The sequence below is a fragment of the Anomaloglossus baeobatrachus genome, chromosome 9 (genome assembly GCF_048569485.1).
Source record: "Anomaloglossus baeobatrachus isolate aAnoBae1 chromosome 9, aAnoBae1.hap1, whole genome shotgun sequence".
Lineage (NCBI taxonomy): Eukaryota > Metazoa > Chordata > Amphibia > Anura > Aromobatidae > Anomaloglossus > Anomaloglossus baeobatrachus.
The window spans coordinates 212,728,820-212,748,705 of NC_134361.1; the positions used below are offsets into that span (position 1 = coordinate 212,728,820).

General features: G+C 51.7%; 1 protein-coding gene across 1 annotated transcript in view; it reads right to left on the reverse strand.

Moving 5' to 3' along the window:
* DDX31 (DEAD-box helicase 31) overlaps window positions 1–17,394 on the reverse strand; it is a 27,763-nt gene extending 10,369 nt beyond the window's left edge. Inside the window, exons 1-19 of the mRNA XM_075324937.1 lie at window positions 17,174–17,394; window positions 16,210–16,748; window positions 15,113–15,188; window positions 13,212–13,255; window positions 12,910–12,980; window positions 12,638–12,702; window positions 12,437–12,481; window positions 12,298–12,339; window positions 11,405–11,469; window positions 11,185–11,304; window positions 10,998–11,104; window positions 10,061–10,180; window positions 9,875–9,972; window positions 9,544–9,693; window positions 7,616–7,675; window positions 4,382–4,432; window positions 920–1,059; window positions 544–619; window positions 115–157 (exon numbers count right to left, since the gene is read on the reverse strand). Coding sequence (XP_075181052.1) covers window positions 115–157; window positions 544–619; window positions 920–1,059; window positions 4,382–4,432; window positions 7,616–7,675; window positions 9,544–9,693; window positions 9,875–9,972; window positions 10,061–10,180; window positions 10,998–11,104; window positions 11,185–11,304; window positions 11,405–11,469; window positions 12,298–12,339; window positions 12,437–12,481; window positions 12,638–12,702; window positions 12,910–12,980; window positions 13,212–13,255; window positions 15,113–15,188; window positions 16,210–16,748; window positions 17,174–17,266 — 2,005 coding nt within the window. The 5' untranslated portion in view covers window positions 17,267–17,394. The remainder of the gene's footprint in view (window positions 1–114; window positions 158–543; window positions 620–919; window positions 1,060–4,381; window positions 4,433–7,615; window positions 7,676–9,543; window positions 9,694–9,874; window positions 9,973–10,060; window positions 10,181–10,997; window positions 11,105–11,184; window positions 11,305–11,404; window positions 11,470–12,297; window positions 12,340–12,436; window positions 12,482–12,637; window positions 12,703–12,909; window positions 12,981–13,211; window positions 13,256–15,112; window positions 15,189–16,209; window positions 16,749–17,173) is intronic.
* Between the last annotated feature and the right edge of the window lie 2,492 nt (window positions 17,395–19,886).

The following is a 19,886-nucleotide window of genomic DNA, read 5'->3' on the forward strand; positions in this document are numbered from 1 at the left end:
AGAGCGGGGAGAGGAGAGACCCCCACACCCAACCCGACTCCACCTGCTCCATGCTGCCCCCCGGAGGACGCTGCTATGAACAGAGCGGGGAGAGGAGAGATCCCCACACCCAACCTGAGCGCTCCACCTGCTCCATACTGCCCCCCGGAGGACGCCGCTATGAACAGAGGGGGAAGAGGAGAGACCCCCGCACCCAACCCGACTGCACCTGCTACACTGCAACCACGGCAGCTCCATACTGCCCTCGGAGGACGCTGGCTCTATATATCACACACAGAACAGTGAGTGCAGCTCTGGAGTATAATACAGGAGGTAACTCAGGATCAGTAATGCAATGTATGTACACAGTGAGTGCACCAGCAGAATAGTGAATGCAGCTCTGGAGTATAATACAGGAGGTAACTCAGGATCAGTAATGTATGTACACAGTGACTGCACCAGCAGAATAGTGAGTGCAGCTCTGGAGCATAATACAGGATGTAGTATAATGGATGATACCCGGCAGTGGAGTGTGACCTCGGCTAATATCTGACGGCTTCTTACCTTCCCTCTTTTGATTATCAGGAATTCCTCCGGGAGGAGGTTGGACAAGATCTCTTCCATCTTCATCTCTGAGACACTGAAAATAAGATGAAACTCCCATGATGGCGCCGAAGAATGAAAACAGGAATAATAATAATAATAATATTCTGATTATATGAAAACTAAAACCTGATATTTAGTGATGGGAAGAAGGAGTCTACATGTATGGAGATAGGAGACAGGACAACTGCCCATACACGTCTATATGGACGGCTGTGGCTGCATTATCTCCGGAGCAGCTCTTCTATATACCATCACAATGTACATCAAATTATACAACAGTCAAGAGCCCCCCCCCCCCCAAGACGAGGTCTCCAGTGATCAGTAGATTTCTTACCTGATCTTGTGATTCACCAAAGTCTGAATATATTCAGCCTCGGATGGGATGAGGACGAGCAAACTGCTTCCACGGGCTCCAAGCCGGGCGGTGCGACCAACACGGTGGATGTATTCCTCCACAGACACCGGAGCGTTGTACTGCGGGGTGTAATGAATGAGCAATGTGCAGAGGTGTTAGACAATAAACCCAACAATGTTATATTCTTGTACATAGAGGGCAGTATTATAGTAGTTATATTCTTGTACATAGGGGCAGTATTATAGTAGTTATATTCTTGTACATAGGGGCAGTATTATAGTAGTTATATTCTTGTACATAGGGGCAGTATTATAGTAGTTATATTCTTGTACATAGGGAGCAGTATTATAGTAGTTATATTCTTGTATATAGGGGGCAGTATTATAGTAGTTATATTCTTGTACATAGGGGCCGTATTATAGTAGTTATATTCCTGTACATAGGAGCAGTATTATAGTAGTTATATTCTTGTACATAGGGGCAGTATTATAGTAGTTATATTCCTGTACATAGGGGCAGTATTATAGTAGTTATATTCTTGTACATAGGAGCAGTATTATAGTAGTTATATTCTTGTACATAGGGGGCAGTATTATAGTAGTTATATTCTTGTACATAGGGGGCAGTATTATAGTAGTTATATTCTTGTATATAGGGGGCAGTATTATAGTAGTTATATTCTTGTATATAGGGGGCAGTATTATAGTAGTTATATTCTTGTACATAGGGGGCAGTATTATAGTAGTTATATTCTTGTATATAGGGGGCAGTATTATAGTAGTTATATTCTTGTACATAGGGGCAGTATTATAGTAGTTATATTCTTGTACATAGGGGGCAGTATTATAGTAGTTATATTCTTGTATATAGGGGGCAGTATTATAGTAGTTATATTCTTGTATATAGGGGGCAGTATTATAGTAGTTATATTCTTGTACAAAAGGAGCAGTATTATAGTAGTTATATTCTTGTACATAGGAGCAGTATTATAGTAGTTATATTCTTGTACATAGGGGGCAGTATTATAGTAGTTGTATTCCTGTACATAGGGGCAGTATTATAGTAGTTATATGCTTGTACAAAATGAGCAGTATTATAGTAGTTATATTCTTGTACATTGGGGCAGTATTATAGTAGTTATATTCTTGTACATAGGGGCAGTATTATAGTAGTTATATTCTTGTACATAGGGGCAGGATTATAGTAGTTATATTCTTGTATATAGGGGCAGTATTATAGTAGTTGTATTCTTGTGAATAGGGGGCAGTATTATAGTAGTTATATTCTTGTACAAAAGGAGCAGTATTATAGTAGTTATATTCTTGTACACAGGGGGCAGTATTATAGTAGTTATATTCTTGTACATAGGGGCAGTATTATAGTAGTTATATTCTTGTACATAGGGGCAGGATTACAGTAGTTATATTCTTGTACATAGGGGCAGTATTATAGTAGTTATATTCTTGTATATAGGGGCAGTATTATAGTAGTTATATTCTTGTACAAAAGGAGCAGTATTATAGTAGTTATATTCTTGTACATAGGGGGCAGTATTATAGTAGTTATATTCTTGTATATAGGGGCAGTATTATAGTAGTTATATTCTTGTACATAGGATCAGTAATATAGTAGTTATATTCTTGTATATAGGAGCAGTATTATAGTAGTTATATTCTTGTACATAGGGGCAGGATTATAGTAGTTATATTCTTGTATATAGGGGCAGTATTATAGTAGTTATATTCTTGTACATAGGAGCAGTATTATAGTAGTTATATTCTTGTACACAGGGGGCAGTATTATAGTAGTTATATTCTTGTACATAGGGGCAGTATTATAGTAGTTATATTCTTGTACATAGGGGCAGGATTATAGTAGTTATATTCTTGTACATATGGGCAGTATTATAGTAGTTATTCTTGTACATAGGGACAGTATTATAGTAGTTATATTCTTGCACATAGGGGCAGTATTATAGTAGTTATATTCTTGTACATAGGGAGCAGTATTATAGTAGTTATATTCTTGTACATATGGGCAGTATTATAGTAGTTATATTCTTGTATATAGGGGGCGGTATTATAGTAGTTATATTCTTGTACATATGGGCAGTATTATAGTAGTTATATTCTTGTATATAGGGGGCGGTATTATAGTAGTTATATTCTTGTACATATGGGCAGTATTATAGTAGTTATATTCTTGTACATAGGGGCAGTATTATAGTAGTTATATTCTTGTACATATGGGCAGTATTATAGTAGTTATTCTTGTACATAGGGGCAGTATTATAGTAGTTATATTCTTGCACATAGGGGCAGTATTATAATAGTTATATTCTTGTACATAGGGAGCAGTATTATAGTAGTTATATTCTTGTACATAGGGGGCAGTATTATAGTAGTTATATTCTTGTACATATGGGCAGTATTATAGTAGTTATATTCTTGTATATAGGGGGCGGTATTATAGTAGTTATATTCTTGTACATATGGGCAGTATTATAGTAGTTATATTCTTGTATATAGGGGGCAGTATTATAGTAGTTATATTTTTACACATAGGGGCAGTATTATAGTAGTTATATTCTTGTATATAGGGGGCAGTATTATAGTAGTTATATTTTTACACATAGGGGCAGTATTATCTCACTGTACACACAGTACCGCAGTGATTATGGCCATACGTCTCTCCTGTGAGCGGCTTCTTCCTCAGTGTATACATTATTAGAGGTGTCCCCTCTCGGGGTAGCAGATATATTTCAGCCCCCGTTCTCGGTGCAGGGCCGCGGATGTGGTGACAGGCAGAGCTGAGTGTGCGTTGAATGACGTATTGTTGGGCCCTAATTACCCCACATATAACGCGGTCCCGGCCTCTCCCGGAAAGCCATGAGGAGTCTCTCAGATGCGGGTGCGGTGGAGAAGGATGAGCTCAGATGTGGCTGTCAGGGGAGCGCCGCGCTCTGACATGTGAAGACAAAACGCCTGCTGGATGTGGCGCTAATGGGGCGCTCTCCGGAGAAGCTGTCCTGTGCCGCGCTCGTCTCACCCGCCTCGTTACCTGCATCTATTCTCAGCGCCGCCGCCGAGGAGACGGATGTGCAGGTGACACCGGGCGAGCGAAGGCTGCGGCCTGACGAGCGAGCGGGGGCGACCGCGGGTATATCTGCAGCAGACATATACAGGTATATATACGTACACGCAGGAACACGCTCACCCGCCAGCACCGATATATACCGGGACGTCTGTGCTGAAGGACACACAGCGCCTCCTGGATCACAGCAGCACAGAGTGTTTCAGGAGGGATGTGATCATGGAGGAGCGAGGTGCGACTTCTCACGTATCAGGCACAATGTCAGATTAAAACTAAGCAGAAAATGTAGACTGCCCCAGCAGCACAGAGGATTTCAGAAGAAAAGGCGTCCAATGTGCGGAGCCTCACCTGCACGATCCAAGTGACCTGAGGAAGATCCAGCCCCCGAGCAGCGACGTCCTGCAAGAGAGCAAACACATGAGACTGCTAGAACGCCTACGCCGCTATAACACGGGCTGAACAGACGCCGCTATAACACGGGCTGAACAGACGCCGCTACAACACGGGCTGAACAGACGCCGCTACAACACGGGCTGAACAGACACCGCTATAACACGGGCTGAACAGACGCCGCTACTACACGGGCTGAACAGACGCCGCTATAACACGGGCTGAACAGACGCCGCTACTACACGGGCTGAACAGACGCCGCTATAACACGGGCTGAACAGACGCCACTATAACACGGGCTGAACAGACGCCGCTATAACACGGGTTGAACAGACGACGCTATAACACGGGCTGAACAGACGACGCTATAACACGGGCTGAACAGACACCGCTATAACACGGGCTGAACAGACGCCGCTACTACACGGGCTGAACAGACGCCGCTATAACACGGGCTGAACAGACGCCGCTACTACACGGGCTGAACAGACGCCGCTATAACACGGGCTGAACAGACGCCGCTATAACACGGGCTGAACAGACGCCGCTATAACACGGGCTGAACAGACGCCGCTATAACACGGGCTGAACAGACGCCGCTATAACACGGGTTGAACAGACGCCGCTACTACACGGGCTGAACAGACGCCGCTACTACACGGGCTGAACAGACGCCGCTACTACACGGGCTGAACAGACGCCGCTACTACACGGGCTGAACAGACGCCGCTACTACACGGGCTGAACAGACGCCGCTACTACACGGGCTGAACAGACGCCGCTACTACACGGGCTGAACAGACGCCGCTATAACACGGGCTGAACAGACGCCGCTATAACACGGGCTGAACAGACGCCGCTATAACACGGGCTGAACAGACGCCGCTATAACACGGGCTGAACAGACGCCACTATAACATGGGTACGGGGCTGCCTGCACACTCACATAACGCCCACATAGTGTAATAGGAACAAGTGCAAGAAGGACGGCCTCACGACCGCTGCCGCTATAACACGGGTACATTGCTGCCTGCACGCACAGTGTAATAGGAGCACGTGCAGGAAGGACGGCCTCGCGACCGCTGCCGCATGGGGTGCTGTGACTTTCCTCCATGTAACCCCAGACTGCAGCAGTTTGGTGCCCGCTCCTGGCGCGGCGCCTGCAGCCGCTCATCTTCACTGTGGCATCGGAGGAGGAGGAGGAGGAGGAGGAGAGGGGGAAGCAAAAAGGTCATTTAGGAAATGTTTTGCTGTTTACTCAGCCACGTTAACTCGTGTTGCCATATTCTGGTTCCTGCAGCCAAGAGTCTTGGCCTCCGGTGCTCGGCGCAGCCTGACGTTATTACTCAGCCCAATCTGTCTCCGGCGCGGCGGGGGACCCTCCCCTGCTGAGGCCTCTCTGCGCTCCGCAATAATGACTTTTGGCAGGACGGAAAGGGCGGGCCGGCTCCATCGCTCCGGCGGAGCTGCCATCCTGGGTGCGCTTCCACGGTAAATAAATGAGTCATTTTAATCCGGCTGACAGGCGGGCACCTGAGCGAGCTGACGTCCATCTGTGCCGTCCACGGCCGGCGGAGGAAGCGCAGGCGAGCAGAAGTAAGCCTGAGCTACAACCAGTCACCCCCTCACCAGCCGCCCGCGCCAATATCTCCCACTGAACCGTGTCCTGGTGTCCGGGCGATGTACCCGGCCCATTAAGGACACGGCGCCAGCCCTGAAGTGGTTAATCAGCGCTCCTCCCGGATAAGCCGTTTTCGGCACTAATTACTCTAGATGGCTGTAATTTACAAGTTGGCGGTGGTCGGACGCTCCGAGCTTCACACGTTCTCCGATCAACAGCTGCCACGATTAGGTAGCTAATTGCGCTGCCTTCTGTAGCGGGCAGCAGGCTGGCGGCCGTACGACTGCGATCACAAACTGGCGGCTGCTGAACGGTGCCAGGGCCGCAAAGAAGGGATATTGAACTCAGCCGTCTCCTGCCAGTGGAGGGGAGATGAAGGGCAAACAAGGGCCTGGCGCGGGGCAGGAGGAGGCGGCGGCCTAAGCGCGGGGCAGGAGGAGGCGGAGGCCTAAGCGCGGGGCAGGAGGAGGCGGAGGCCTAAGCGCGGGGCAGGAGGAGGCGGAGGCCTAAGCGCGGGGCAGGAGGAGGCGGAGGCCTAAGCGCGGGGCAGGAGGAGGCGGAGGCCTAAGCGCGGGGCAGGAGGAGGCGGAGGCCTAAGCGCGGGGCAGGAGGCGGAGGCCTAAGCGCGGGGCAGGAGGAGGCGGAGGCCTAAGCGCGGGGCAGGAGGAGGCGGAGGCCTAAGCGCGGGGCAGGAGGAGGCGGAGGTGGCCCGACGCGGGGCAGAGGGAGGAGGTGGCAGCCCGGCGTAAGTCAGGAAGCGACGGCGGCGCAGGACAGAGGGAGGAGGGGGTGGCGGAGTAGCCGCAGGGCAGGGGGAGGAGGTGGCGGCAGCCCAGGTGCGGGGCTCGATGAGGAGGAGGTGGTGGCGGCCTGGGCGCGGGGCACGATGAGGAGGTAGCTGGCCTCAGCGTAGGGCACAAGGAGGAGGTGGTGGCGGCCTGGGCGCAGGGCAGGGGGAGAAGCAGGCAGTGGCAGCCCAGGCGCGGTGCTTGAGAAGGATATGGTGGCAGCAGCCTGGGTGCAGGGCATGAAGAGGAGGCAGATGTGGCCTGGGCAAGGGGCACTAGGAGGAGGCGGCGGCGGCCTGGGCAAGAGGCACGAGGAGGAGGAGGAGGCGGAGGCCTGGGTGCGGGGCATGAGGAGGAGGAGGCGGCGACGGCGGCGTGGGCGAGGCGCACAAGGAGGAGGAGGCGGCGGTCCAGCACAAGGCAAGAGGAGGAGGAGTCGGCGGTCCAGCACAAGGCAAGTGGAGGAGGTGGCAGCGGTCCAGCACAAGGTAAGAGGAGGCGGAGGTGGCCCGGCACAGGGTAGGAGGAGGAAACGGAGGTCCGGCATGGCCCTGCTCCCCGACAACTTCCGGCCAAGGGTCTCCGTCCTCCATCACAGTCCGGACAGAAAACTTACTAAAAACAAAGTCAGTAAAGTGCATAAATGGTAATTCCTGATGTAAGTGTCTCTGGCTGCCAGGAAGTGTTGACAGAGGGTGAGGTAGGAGATTTCCATGGAATCAGGCAGATTTTTTGGTGCTTTTTTACACGTCGTACATACAATGGAGCCCTGTATCCACTCACCGTACACAGCAGGATCCCAGCCCGGACCCCCGAAAACTGCTGGAAAACGTCCGTCCTCTCCTGGAACCAGAAACAGAACCAATATTAACATAGCAGCGCTGGAGACGTCAATGGCAGCGACACAGCCCCCGTAATAAGTTCTGACGTCCCCCAATAAACTTCAGCTTTCAATATCAAGAGCTGTGCTCCCCTCAGCAAATCCCAGGGATAAGATTTAGGGGGTCCATAATCAATTAGCGCATGTGGTCTGGGGGGTCTGGGATTTGCATTGGTAACTGGGACTGGTCTGGGTCAATATTAGTTTAGGGGTCTGCGTGGAAATAGAGGTGTGGATTGGGGTTTGTATGTAATAAGGGGGTCTGGTCTGGGGTCCATATTAGCTTAGGGGGTCTGCATGCATTGGTATGTTGGGGTACAGGGGCATAAGGTCACATCGTTCGTCGTCCTGAGGCAGCCGCTTGATCTGGGGGTCTCGGCCAGAATCGGACATTTGCAGGTTATATCCATAGATCATGATTTCTGGCCTCCTCCGTTTTTTACGCTCGGTCGCGTCGTCTTTCGGCATCTGCGTTTCGCGGCCGCGGTGCAGGGGTCCGCGGTGCAGGGGTCCGCGGTGCAGGGGTCCACACGTACACATATACATTTGCTTTGGCGGAAAAAGGATTAAAGATGGAAAGTCCCGGACAAGACCGAGGCAGAAGCGGCAGTATGTGTCCTGCTGGGGGGATTAAAGGGGTCCAGTTACTGGGATGATTTGTGCCTTTGTGATGTCCCCAGCACTTACTGGGAGGATTGGTGCCGGGCGGGGGGCGGGGGGCTTAAAATAACAGGGAGGATACTATTAATTTGCTTCCAGTGTGGGGTGGAGTGCCGCCATCTGGGGGTCCTTGTTTAGTTCCAATAAAGCTCCTAATGTGAGGACATCAGGAACTAATTGCCCCCCATGCCCGGCCCTCCCTGCAAGGCGGCGGCAGCGAGCAGCTGCTCAGGGAGGATTAGTCCCAATAAAGACCCTCAGGTGGCGGAGGACGGAGGCGGCTGCACATTTCCAGCGCACGAACAATCGCCAAACCTGCTGCTAACGAGATGATAATTGGGATGAGAGAAGAGCAGGGAGGAGGCTGCCGCTACTGCTCTCTGGTATCATCAACTACATGGTGATGTGTACCATTAATACCAGTGTTATACACTCAATAATGGGGTGCAGGACACCAATGATCGGGGTGCGGGAAGCTGATGCTTGGAACACCGACACTAGATACACCGACGCTTCAGGTCCGGGACCATGACGCTTAGGACGCCAACAATCGGGGTGTGGGACCATGACGCTTAGGACGCCAACGCTAGGAAAGCCAACGCTCGGGGTGCGGGACCATGACGCTTTGGACGCCAACGCTCGGGGTGCGGGACCATGACGTTTGGAACGCCAACAATTGGGGTGCGGGACCATGACGCTTGGGATGCCGACACTCGGGGTGCAGGCCCTGCACGCTTGGGACGCCAACACTCGGGGTGCGGGACCATGACGCTTGGGATGCCGACGCTCGGGGTGCGGGACCTTGACTATTCGGATGCCAACGCTAGGAAAGCCAACGCTCAGTGTGCGGGACCATGACGCTTTGGACGCCAACGCTCGGGGTGCGGGACCATGATGCTTGGGATGCCAACACTCGGGGTGCGGGACCATGACGCTTGGGACGCCAACGCTGGGGGTGCGGAACCATGACGCTTGGAACGCCGACGCTAGGAATGCCAATGCTCGGGGTGCGGGACCATGACGCTTGGTACGCCAACGCTCGGGGTGCGGAACAATGACGATTGGGACGCCAACGGCGACACTTGGGACGCCGATGACGCTTGGGACGCGGTTGACACTTGGGATGCAGATGACGAATGATGTGCACTTCATACCCCCCGACCTCAGTTACCTCTTGTGCCATGCCCCCGTGCAGTCGCAGGAACACGGCCGGGTCTCCCGCGCGGGGCTGCAGGGGCAGCACGTTGCTCAGCAGCGTATGGTGGAACTCTACCAGTTCGCAGCTTGGGAAGAAAACGATCATCTTCGGTTTTGGATCAGACTAGAATAAAAACCTCAGAAGTCAGAGGAGCAGCTCCTGATCTCCGGACCCCAATATATACACCGGGCAGGAACAATACCCCAAACTGGCACATGAGCCTCGGATATAACGTTACCCACAGCGATCAGGACCCAGCACAGACGAGCCCACGTGTGACAGGTAGGACATGGCGGCCGCTCACCTGCCACTTTCCCAGTATGAAGGCGGCCAGCGTCACCAGCTTCAGCTTACTGGGAACCACCACCGCGTGCTGCAGGAGCCGCTCCGGGACAGCAAAGCCCGACGTGTCCACAGCCCACCAGCTTCAGCTTACTGGGAACCACCACCGCGTGCTGCAGGAGCCGCTCCGGGACAGCAAAGCCCGACGTGTCCACAGCCCCCTGCTCCACCGGAGACGAGACCCCCAGCATCGGCTCACTGCGAGGGTCCGCACCCACCGACACAGCGACCGGCGAGTGTAAACTGATGTCAGCCAGACGGGTCACCCCTGAAAGAGGATCAGATACAGCTCAGCAGACAGTATCACACAGGAGAGGATTAGATACACGGCTCAGCAGACAGTATCACACAGGAGAGGATTAGATACACGGCTCAGCAGACCGTATCACACAGGAGAGGATTAGATACACAGCTCAGCAGACAGTATCACACAGGATAGGATTAGATACACGGCTCAGCAGACAGTATCACACAGGAGAGGATTAGATACAAAGCTCAGCAGACAGTATCACACAGGATAGGATTAGATACACAGCTCAGCAACAGTATCACACAGGAGAGGATTAGATACACAGCTCAGCAGACAGTATCACAGAGGTTAGGATTAGATACACGGCTCGGCAGACAGTATCACACAGGAAAGGATTAGATACACGGCTCAGCAGACAGTATCACACAGGAGAGGATTAGATACACAGCTCAGAAGACAGTATCACACAGGATAGGATTAGATGCACGGCTCGGCAGACAGTATCACACAGGAGAGGATTAGATACACAGCTCAGCAACAGTATCACACAGGAGAGGAATAGATGCACGGCTCAGCAGACAGTATCACACAGGAGAGGATTAGATACACAGCTCAGCAGACAGTATCACACAGGAGAGGATTAGATACACGGCTCAGCAGACAGTATCACACGGGATAGGATTAGATACACAGTTCAGCAGACAGTATCACATAGGAGAGGATTAGATACACAGTTCAGCAGACAGTTTCACACAGGATAGGATTAGATACACCATATCAGACATGCTGGGATCAGATGCCGGGCTCAGTAACATGCTGGGGGTTGTAGTCTCACCCTGGCTCAGTGTGGCAGACAGCAGCACGTTTTGCCTCCGCTCGCTCTGCGCGTTCAGCGCATTCATTATGGCTGTGAGATCTTTCTCAAATCCCAGATCCAGAATCCTACAAATAATAAATTGTGGTTATAGGGCGAGGGTCCCGGCACATGGGAGGAGCAGGAGGGGCGCACAGAGGGGTCTCACCTGTCCGCCTCGTCCACCACCAGCCACCGGACGTGAGTGAAGTGAATGTTCTTTGTGGACCTGATGTGATCGACCAGTCTCCCCGGAGTGGAAATCAGAATATTAATGCCCTTCCGTAACCTTCACCAAGAAGAACGCAGGAAACAATGCTGAATATAGCGCCACCTGGAGGCCGGCGGGGCAGGAAAAACCCAGCACAAACACTGACAAATCCCATTACCTGGCCTTCTCCGACTTCCTCTTCTCTCCACCCATCAAAACTCCAGGAACAATCCACGTGAAAGGCTGAAAATCAGCGAAAGACAACTTATTCCTGCCCAATACTGCATTATAGGAGTGCAGAATAGTGAGCGCAGCTCTGGAGTATTATACAGGAGGTAACTCAGGATCAGTAATTATGTACACAGTGACTCCATCAGCAGAATAGTGAGTGCAGCTCTGGAGTATAATACAGGAGGTAACTCAGGATCAGTAATGTAATGTATGTACACAGTGACTGCACCAGTAGAATAGTGAGTGCAGCTCTGGAGTATAATACAGGAGGTAACTCAGGATCAGTAATGTAATGTATGTACACAGTGACTGCACCAGTAGAATAGTGAGTGCAGCTCTGGAGTATAATACAGGAGGTAACTCAGGATCAGTAATGTGTGTACACAGTGACTGCACCAGCAGAATAGTGAGTGCAGCTCTGGAGTATAATACAGGAGGTAACTCAGGATCAGTAATGTGTGTACACAGTGACTGCATCAGCAGAATAGTGAGTGCAGCTCTGGAGTATAATACAGGAGGTAACTCAGGATCAGTAATGTATGTACACAGTGACTGCACCAGCAGAATAGTGAGTGCAGCTCTGGAGTATAATACAGGAGGTAACTCAGGATCAGTAATGTATGTACACAGTGACTGCACCAGCAGAATAGTGAGTGCAGCTCTGGAGTATAATACAGGAGGTAACTCAGGATCAGTAATGTGTGTACACAGTGACTGCACCAGTAGAATAGTGAGTGCAGCTCTGGAGTATAATACAGGAGGTAACTCCCGATCAGGAGTCTTGAGATAGTTCTTCTCTACGTTTCCGCCTTCTTAAGTATCTGGCTGTGGGATTATTACCTTCAGCAGCTTCTGAATGATGGTGAAACTCTGTAGAGCCAACTGTGGGGAGAAGAAGATAGAGCAATGAGTGGTGGGAGATGAGCGGAGTTACGTCATGCAGATGAATATTGCCTGGATTCATCCCTCGGCCTCTTACCTCTCGGGTCGGCACCAGTATCAGGGCGTACGGGCCGTGGCTGCGCTGCGGGGAGGCAGATTGTACAGCGGTTATTCACCTATGGACACATTACGCCGCGATCTGCAGCCGGTAATTGTGGTACTACAACTCCAAACATGCCCAGGCTGCTGCTTAGCTACACACTACTAGATATAATGTATATAATGGGGGGGTCTTTACCTGGATTTTTGGGGTGACTTCCTGCAGTCTCTGCACTAGGGGGACGCCATAAGCCAAAGTTTTACCTGCACAGAAGAAAAAAAGGAAAAAAAAAAGAAGGTCTGCGAGTTTGTAACACACTATATATATCAATTCCTCACATATCTCCGCTTGCTGTCAGTGAATGGACAAATCCACGGCTTACTGATGGCAGTGCCAGTCTTAGGGACCCCACTCATCCTTCCATGCTCTTGAACTCCCCCTATAAAAAAAATGGTCTGATCCAAACCTACCAGACCCAGTCTGAGACCGGACCATGGCGTCTCTGCCAGACAGGAGGGCCGGGATCGTCATCTTCTGGACGCTGAGAAAAAAAAAAAAAAAGAAATGCAAGGATGATGGTCAGTGATGGTCTGCAATGGCCGCTCCACCTCCTGCACATGAACATCCTGTAATCCGGTAGCAGGACGTCTGATATTCCAGAAGATCCAACTACATCATTAGGAGATGCGGCTCTTTAAAGTTTAAAGGGACAGTAGCATCATTTGTGTATCAGGGTCTCCCACCTTGTGCTAATCCTGCGCCTCAGACTCACCTGGTCATCCGGCTCATCTCCAAGACGTTTGTAAGAGTGGCCACCTAAAATTATATAAATATATATATATATAAGGCATTTTATAGGAGATCCTTTTAACCCCTTCACGACCATGGACAGATATATCCGTTATGGAGCGTGTCCCGTTAAGCCCCGCCCCCTGCCGCGGGCAGGCGGCACACATATCAGCTGTTATCAACAGCTGACATGTGTGACTGCATGCTGCGAGTGGAATCACTTACACTCGCAACATTTGACCCCTTAAATCTCGCTGCCAAAGTCTGGCAGCGAGATCTACATGCTCGCGGCCATGATTTTTTACTTACCGCCGCCCCCACCGGAAGTCATGTGCGTGATCATGTGACTTTCGGTGGTTGCCATCGTAGAACAGGGTCTTGTCATGACGCCTGCAGCTATGAAGTTTCACTTTCGTTTTCCCTCGGCCGAGAGCAGAGAGAAACAGGAAGTGACTGAATCTGCTGTTTACAGCTGTATAGCTGTGATCAGCAGATAGATAAGAGCGATCGGATTGCTGATTGCTATTAGCCCCCTAGGGGGACTAGTAAAATAATAATAAAAAAATAAAAAATAAAAAATAAAAAAAAAAAGTTTAAAAAAACCCCCAAAAAACAAAAAAACTTAAAAGTTCAAATCACCCCCCTTTCCCCTCATTGAAAATTAAAGGGTTAAAAAAAATAAATAAATATACACATATTTGGTATCGCCGCGTTCAGAAATGCCCGCTCTATCAAAATATAAAGTCAATTAATCTGATTGGTAAACGGCGTAGTGGCAAAAAAATTCAAAACGCCAAAATTACGTTTTTTGGTCGCCGCAAGTTTTACGCAAAATGCAATAACAGGCGATCAAAACGTAGCATCTGTGCAACAATGGTACCATTATAAACGTCAGCTCGAGACGCAAAAAATAAGCCGTCACTGAGCCATAGATCCCAAAAAATGAGAACGCTACGTGTTTCTGAAAATGGCGCAAAACGTGCGCCACTTTTATTGGACAAGCTTGTGAATTTTTTTTAACCCCTTAGATACAAGTAAACCTAGACATGTTTGGTGTCTACAAACTCGCACTGACCTCAGGCATCGCACCCACACATCAGTTTTACCATATAGTGAACACCGTGAATAAAACATCCCAAAAACTATTGTGCCATCACACTTTTTTTTGCAGTTTTTCCACACTTGGAATTTTTTTGCTGTTTTCCAGTACAATATATGGTAAAACTTACGGTTTCATTTAAAAGTACAACTCGTCCCGCAAAAAACAAGCCCTCATATGGCAAGATTGATGGAAAAATAAAAAAGTTACGGCTCTCAGAAGAAGGGGAGCAAAAAACAAAAAACGCAAAAACGGAAAGTGCCCCGGGGCTGAAGGGGTTAAATAATATTATTTCAGTCAATGCAGATGTAGCAGAGCTGAACTTGTCATTTAAATGGAGATATTCCAAATAAGAACCGACTGGAAACCAACCAGTAACATCAGGGGCGGCTGCACATTTCTCCTGCAGCGCCCACTACAGAAGAAGCGTGGTACTACAAGTGGAAAGCAAGCCATACCTGGGGATTGTCCTGTAACAGGGCGCAGGAGCAGAGAGGGAGCGCGCAGGAGCAGAGGGAGCGCGCAGGAGCAGAGAGGGAGCGCGCAGGAGCAGAGAGGGAGCGCGCAGGAGCAGAGAGGGAGCGCGCAGGAGCAGAGAGGGAGCGCGCAGGAGCAGAGGGAGCGCGCAGGAGCAGAGAGGGAGCGCGCAGGAGCAGAGAGGGAGCGCGCAGGAGCAGAGAGGGAGCGCGCAGGAGCAGAGAGGGAGCGCGCAGGAGCAGAGAGGGAGCGCGCAGGAGCAGAGAGGGAGCGCGCAGGCTCAGCTCTGCTACATCCCGATTACTTACCAGATGTGGGTGCAGTCCGAGCTCAGAGAAGGAATCGGAGGAGAAGACCTTTTCCTGCAGCGGCCGCACGTCTGATCTAGAGAAGGAGAAGTCCAGACTGGATTATTAGGCTTCATGCCGAGAGAATACACAATGGGACCCCCCGGTGATCCTGAGAATGGGAGCCCCTAATTCCCGTGCAATTTGAGCTCACAGGAGGTGCAGTGGCCCCGGCTCCGCTCCCTTCCACGGGAGCCCCGGCGACCCCCAGCACCGCTCCCTTCCACAGGAGCCCCGACAGCAACCGCCAGCTCCGCTCCCTTCCACGGGAGCCCTGGCGACCTCCAGCTCCGCTCCCTTCCACGGGAGCCCCGGCAGCAACCGCCAGCTCCGCTCCCTTCCACGGGAGCCCCGGCGACCCCCAGCACCGCTCCCTTCCACGGGAGCCCCGGCAGCAACCGCCAGCTCCGCTCCCTTCCACGGGAGCCCTGGCGACCCCCAGCACCGCTCCCTTCCACGGGAGCCCCGGCAGCAACCGCCAGCTCCGCTCCCTTCCACGGGAGCCCCGACAGCAACCGCCAGCTCCGCTCCCTTCCACGGGAGCCCCGACAGCAACCGCCAGCTCCGTTCCCTTCCAAAGGAGCGGCAGCAACCCCCAGCTCCGCTCCCTTCCAAAGGAGCGGCAGCAACCCCCAGCTCCGCTCCCTTCCAAAGGAGCGGCAGCAACCCCCAGCTCCGCTCCATTCCAAAGGAGCGCCAGCAACCCCCAGCTCCGCTCCATTCCAAAGGAGCGCCAGCAACCCCCAGCTCCGCTCCATTCCAAAGGAGCGCCAGCAACCCCCAGCTCCGCTCCATTCCACGGGAGAGCCAGTTCTGCAGCCCCATCCTGAATGTACGGGAGGTGCACACACTCTGCCTCTGCTCCATTCATTGTCTATGGAATTGCAATGTGTCCCAAAGACAATGAAAGGAGCAGCGGAGGCCGAGCATGTGCCCCTCCTCTTCATCCAGGCTGCAGTACCCCATTTTTCAGGATCACTGGGAGCTCAACCACTCAGTAAATCATGATGGCAGCCATGCTATTCTCCTGTAACCCAGGGTGACATGTGACCTCTGACCTTTCGATGTCGGGAAGCTCCGGATTGTTCTTAAACAGGGAAGATGTCTTGATGGCCGGCCTTCCCCCCTTTGGCCGCCCCTCGTTTCGCAGTGCCTGGACCATCCTGGGGGAGACATCAGCTTTCGATTTCTTGCTGTGGAATTTCGGGGATGGAGAAGGAAGCGCCGGCCGTTTTGCCGCAGGTGGAGGAGGAAGCGCTGGCCGTTTTGCCGCAGGTGGAGGAGGAAACGCCGGCCGTTTTGCCGCAGGTGGAGGAGGAAGCGCCGGCCGTTTTGCCGCAGGTGGAGGAGGAAACGCCGGCCGTTTTGCCGCAGGTGGAGGAGGAAGCGCCGGCCGTTTTGCCGCAGGTGGAGGAGGAAGCGCCGGCCGTTTTGCCGCAGGTGGAGGAGGAAGCGCCGGCCGTTTTGCCGCAGGTGGAGGAGGAAGCGCCGGCCGTTTTGCCGCAGGTGGAGGAGGAAGCGCCGGCCGTTTTGCCGCAGGTGGAGGCGCCCCGCTGGCATCTTCAGACTTTTTTCTTTTTAAAGCCTTAAGTTTCTGCTGCGGGTGGAAGAAAAGAGGATTATAAACCCTAAATAAGGGCACGGCACGGATAATACACAGTCAGGAGCTCTGCTTACTGTCAGTGAATGGAAACCGTCCCCCAGAGCTGCGCTCACTGCTGAGGTTTTGATACATTGTAACACACTATTTTGCTTGTCCAGAACACAATGTCACAAACCCTCAGCTGTGAGAAGTATTGGGAGATATGAACATGGTGGCAGCGTGCGGACCCTCACATTGATAAAACCCCTTTAATCTGTGCAAATCCCCAGTCAGATCTCTGTTATCAGAGGTTTCAAGCAGAGAAAAAAAACAATAATAATCTATTGCTCTCTGGTGTCAGCCATTTAAAGGGAAAGCCCTTGGAGGACTGACAGCGCAGGACACACAGTGAGGACCCCCCTGATCTCCCCCATACTCACCCACTTCCCTGCAGGCTGCTGAGACCTCTGCACAGTCTTGTATTCCTGCACAGGAGCCTCGGAAATATTGAGGATTAACCCCTGCTCGCCCATAGCTCCGCACCCCACACACACCGGGCTGCCTGACACACGTGTGAGCAGCGGAAGGCCCCGAGCAGGGCTGCCCCCACACTGCCTGACTGCAACCTGAAGCCAACACCTCCCCTGTGCTCCAGCAGACACGGCGCACATCACACTGTCCCTGCTCCAGGCGCCATTTTGTTGTAGACTTTTCTATATCAGTGAATGAAAAGAGGACTTCAAGAAAATGGCCGCTGCGAGTCTGCTATATAAAGAGCTGAAATGTGTCATTATACTCTGTAAGGGCACTATAGGGGTCTTTCTGCTGTGTGGAGAGCACTGTGGGGGTATTATACTGTGAGGAGGGCACTGTGGGGGCATTATACTTTGAGGAGGGCACTATGGGGCATTAGACTGTAAGGAGGGCACTGTGGGGGCATCACTCTGTGTGAGGGGCACTATACTGTTCAATAGTATGAATCAGCTCACCGTGAAAAAAGCTCAGTCTTGATTTCGTCCTGGAGCACGGACAGGCACCGCCACAGCCCAAAATAATGCAAAAGATGAGGATGTCCAGCTCTTCAGGCAAAAAAATCACGTCTTTATTTTATCATGCAGACACAAAGAATGACATGACCAGCACAACGCGTTTCAGGTGAAAGCACTCACCCTTAATCATGTTCATGATTAAGGGTGAGTGCTTTCACCTGAAACGCGTTGTGCAGGTCATGTCATTCTTTGTGTCTGCATGATAAAATAAAGACGTGATTTTTTTGCCTGAAGAGCTGGACATCCTCATCTTTTGCACTATACTGTGCAGAGGGCACTGTGGGGGCATTGTACTGTGCGGAGGGCACTGTGGGGGGCATTATACTGTGTGGGGGGCACTATGGGGGCATCATACTGTGAGGAGGGCTCTGTGGGGGCATTATACTGTGTGGAGGTCACTGTGGGGGTATTATACTGTGCGGAGGGCACTGTGGGGGCATTATATTGTGTTGGGGTGCACTGTGGGGGATTATATTGTATGTGGGGGGCACTGTGGGTGGTATTATACTGTGCGGAGGGCACTGTGGGGACATTATACTGTTTGGGGGGGTACTGTGGGGGCATTATACAGTGCGGAGGGCACTGTGGGGGCATTATACTGTTTGGGGAGGCACTGTGGGGGCATTATACTGTTTGGGGAGCACTGTGGGGGCATTATACCGTGTGGAGGGAACTGTGGGGGCATTATACTGTGTGGAGGGCACTGTGGGGGCATTATACTGTGCGGATTGCACTGTGGGGACATTATACTGTGCGGATTGCACTGTGGGGGCATTATACTGTGTGTATTGCACTGTGGGGGCATTTTACTGTGTGGATTGCACTAATGGGGCATTATACTGTTTGGGGGTACTGTGGGGGCATTATACTGTGTGGAGGGCACTGTGGGGGCATTATACTGTGCGGCGGGAACTGTGGGGGCATTATACTGTGCGGATTGCACTGTGGGGGCATTATACTGTGGGGGCATTATACTGTTTGGGGGGCACTGTGGGGGCATTATACTGTGTGGAGAGCACTGTGGGGGCATTATACTGTGTGGAGAGCACTGTGGGGGCATTATACTGTGTGGAGAGCACTGTGGGGGCATTATACTGTGTGGATTGCACTGTGGGGGCATTATACTGTTTGGGGGGCACTGTGGGGGCATTATACTGTGCGGAGAGCACTGTGGGGGCATTATACTGTGTGGAGAGCACTGTGGGGGCATTATACTGTGTGGAGAGCACTGTGGGGGCATTATACTGTGTGGAGAGCACTGTGGGGGCATTATACTGTTTGGGAAGCACTGTGGGGGCATTATACTGTGCGGCGGGCACTGTGGGGACATTATACTGTGTGGAGAGCACTGTGGGGGCATTATACTGTTTGGGGGGCACTGTGGGGGCATTATGCTGTGTGGATTGCACTGTGGGGGAATTATACTGTGTGGATTACACTGTGGGGGCATTATACTGTGTGGATTGCACTGTGGGGGCATTATACTGTGTGGATTACACTGTGGGGGCATTATACTGTGCGGAGGGCACTGTGGGGGCATTATACTGTGCGGCGGGCACTGTGGGGGCATTATACTGTGTGGAGAGCACTGTGGGGGCATTATACTGTTTGGGGGGGCACTGTGGGGGCATTATACTGTGTGGATTGCACTGTGGGGGAATTATACTGTGTGGAGAGCACTGTGGGGGCATTATACTGTGTGGATTGCACTGTGGGGGCATTATACTGTGCGGAGGGCACTGTGGGGGCATTACACTGTGTGGAGAGCACTGTGGGGGCATTATACTGTGTGGATTGCACTGTGGGGGCATTATACTGTGTGGAGAGCACTGTGGGGGCATTATACTGTGTGGAGAGCACTGTGGGGGCATTATACTGTGTGGAGAGCACTGTGGGGGCATTATACTGTGCGGAGGGCACTGTGGGGGCATTATACTGTGCGGATTGCACTGTGGGGGCATTATACTGTTTGGGGGGCACTGTGGGGGCATTATACTGTGTGGAGAGCACTGTGGGGGCATTATACTGTGCGGAGGGCACTGTGGGGGCATTATACTGTGCGGAGGGCACTGTGGGGGCATTATACTGTGTGGAGAGCACTGTG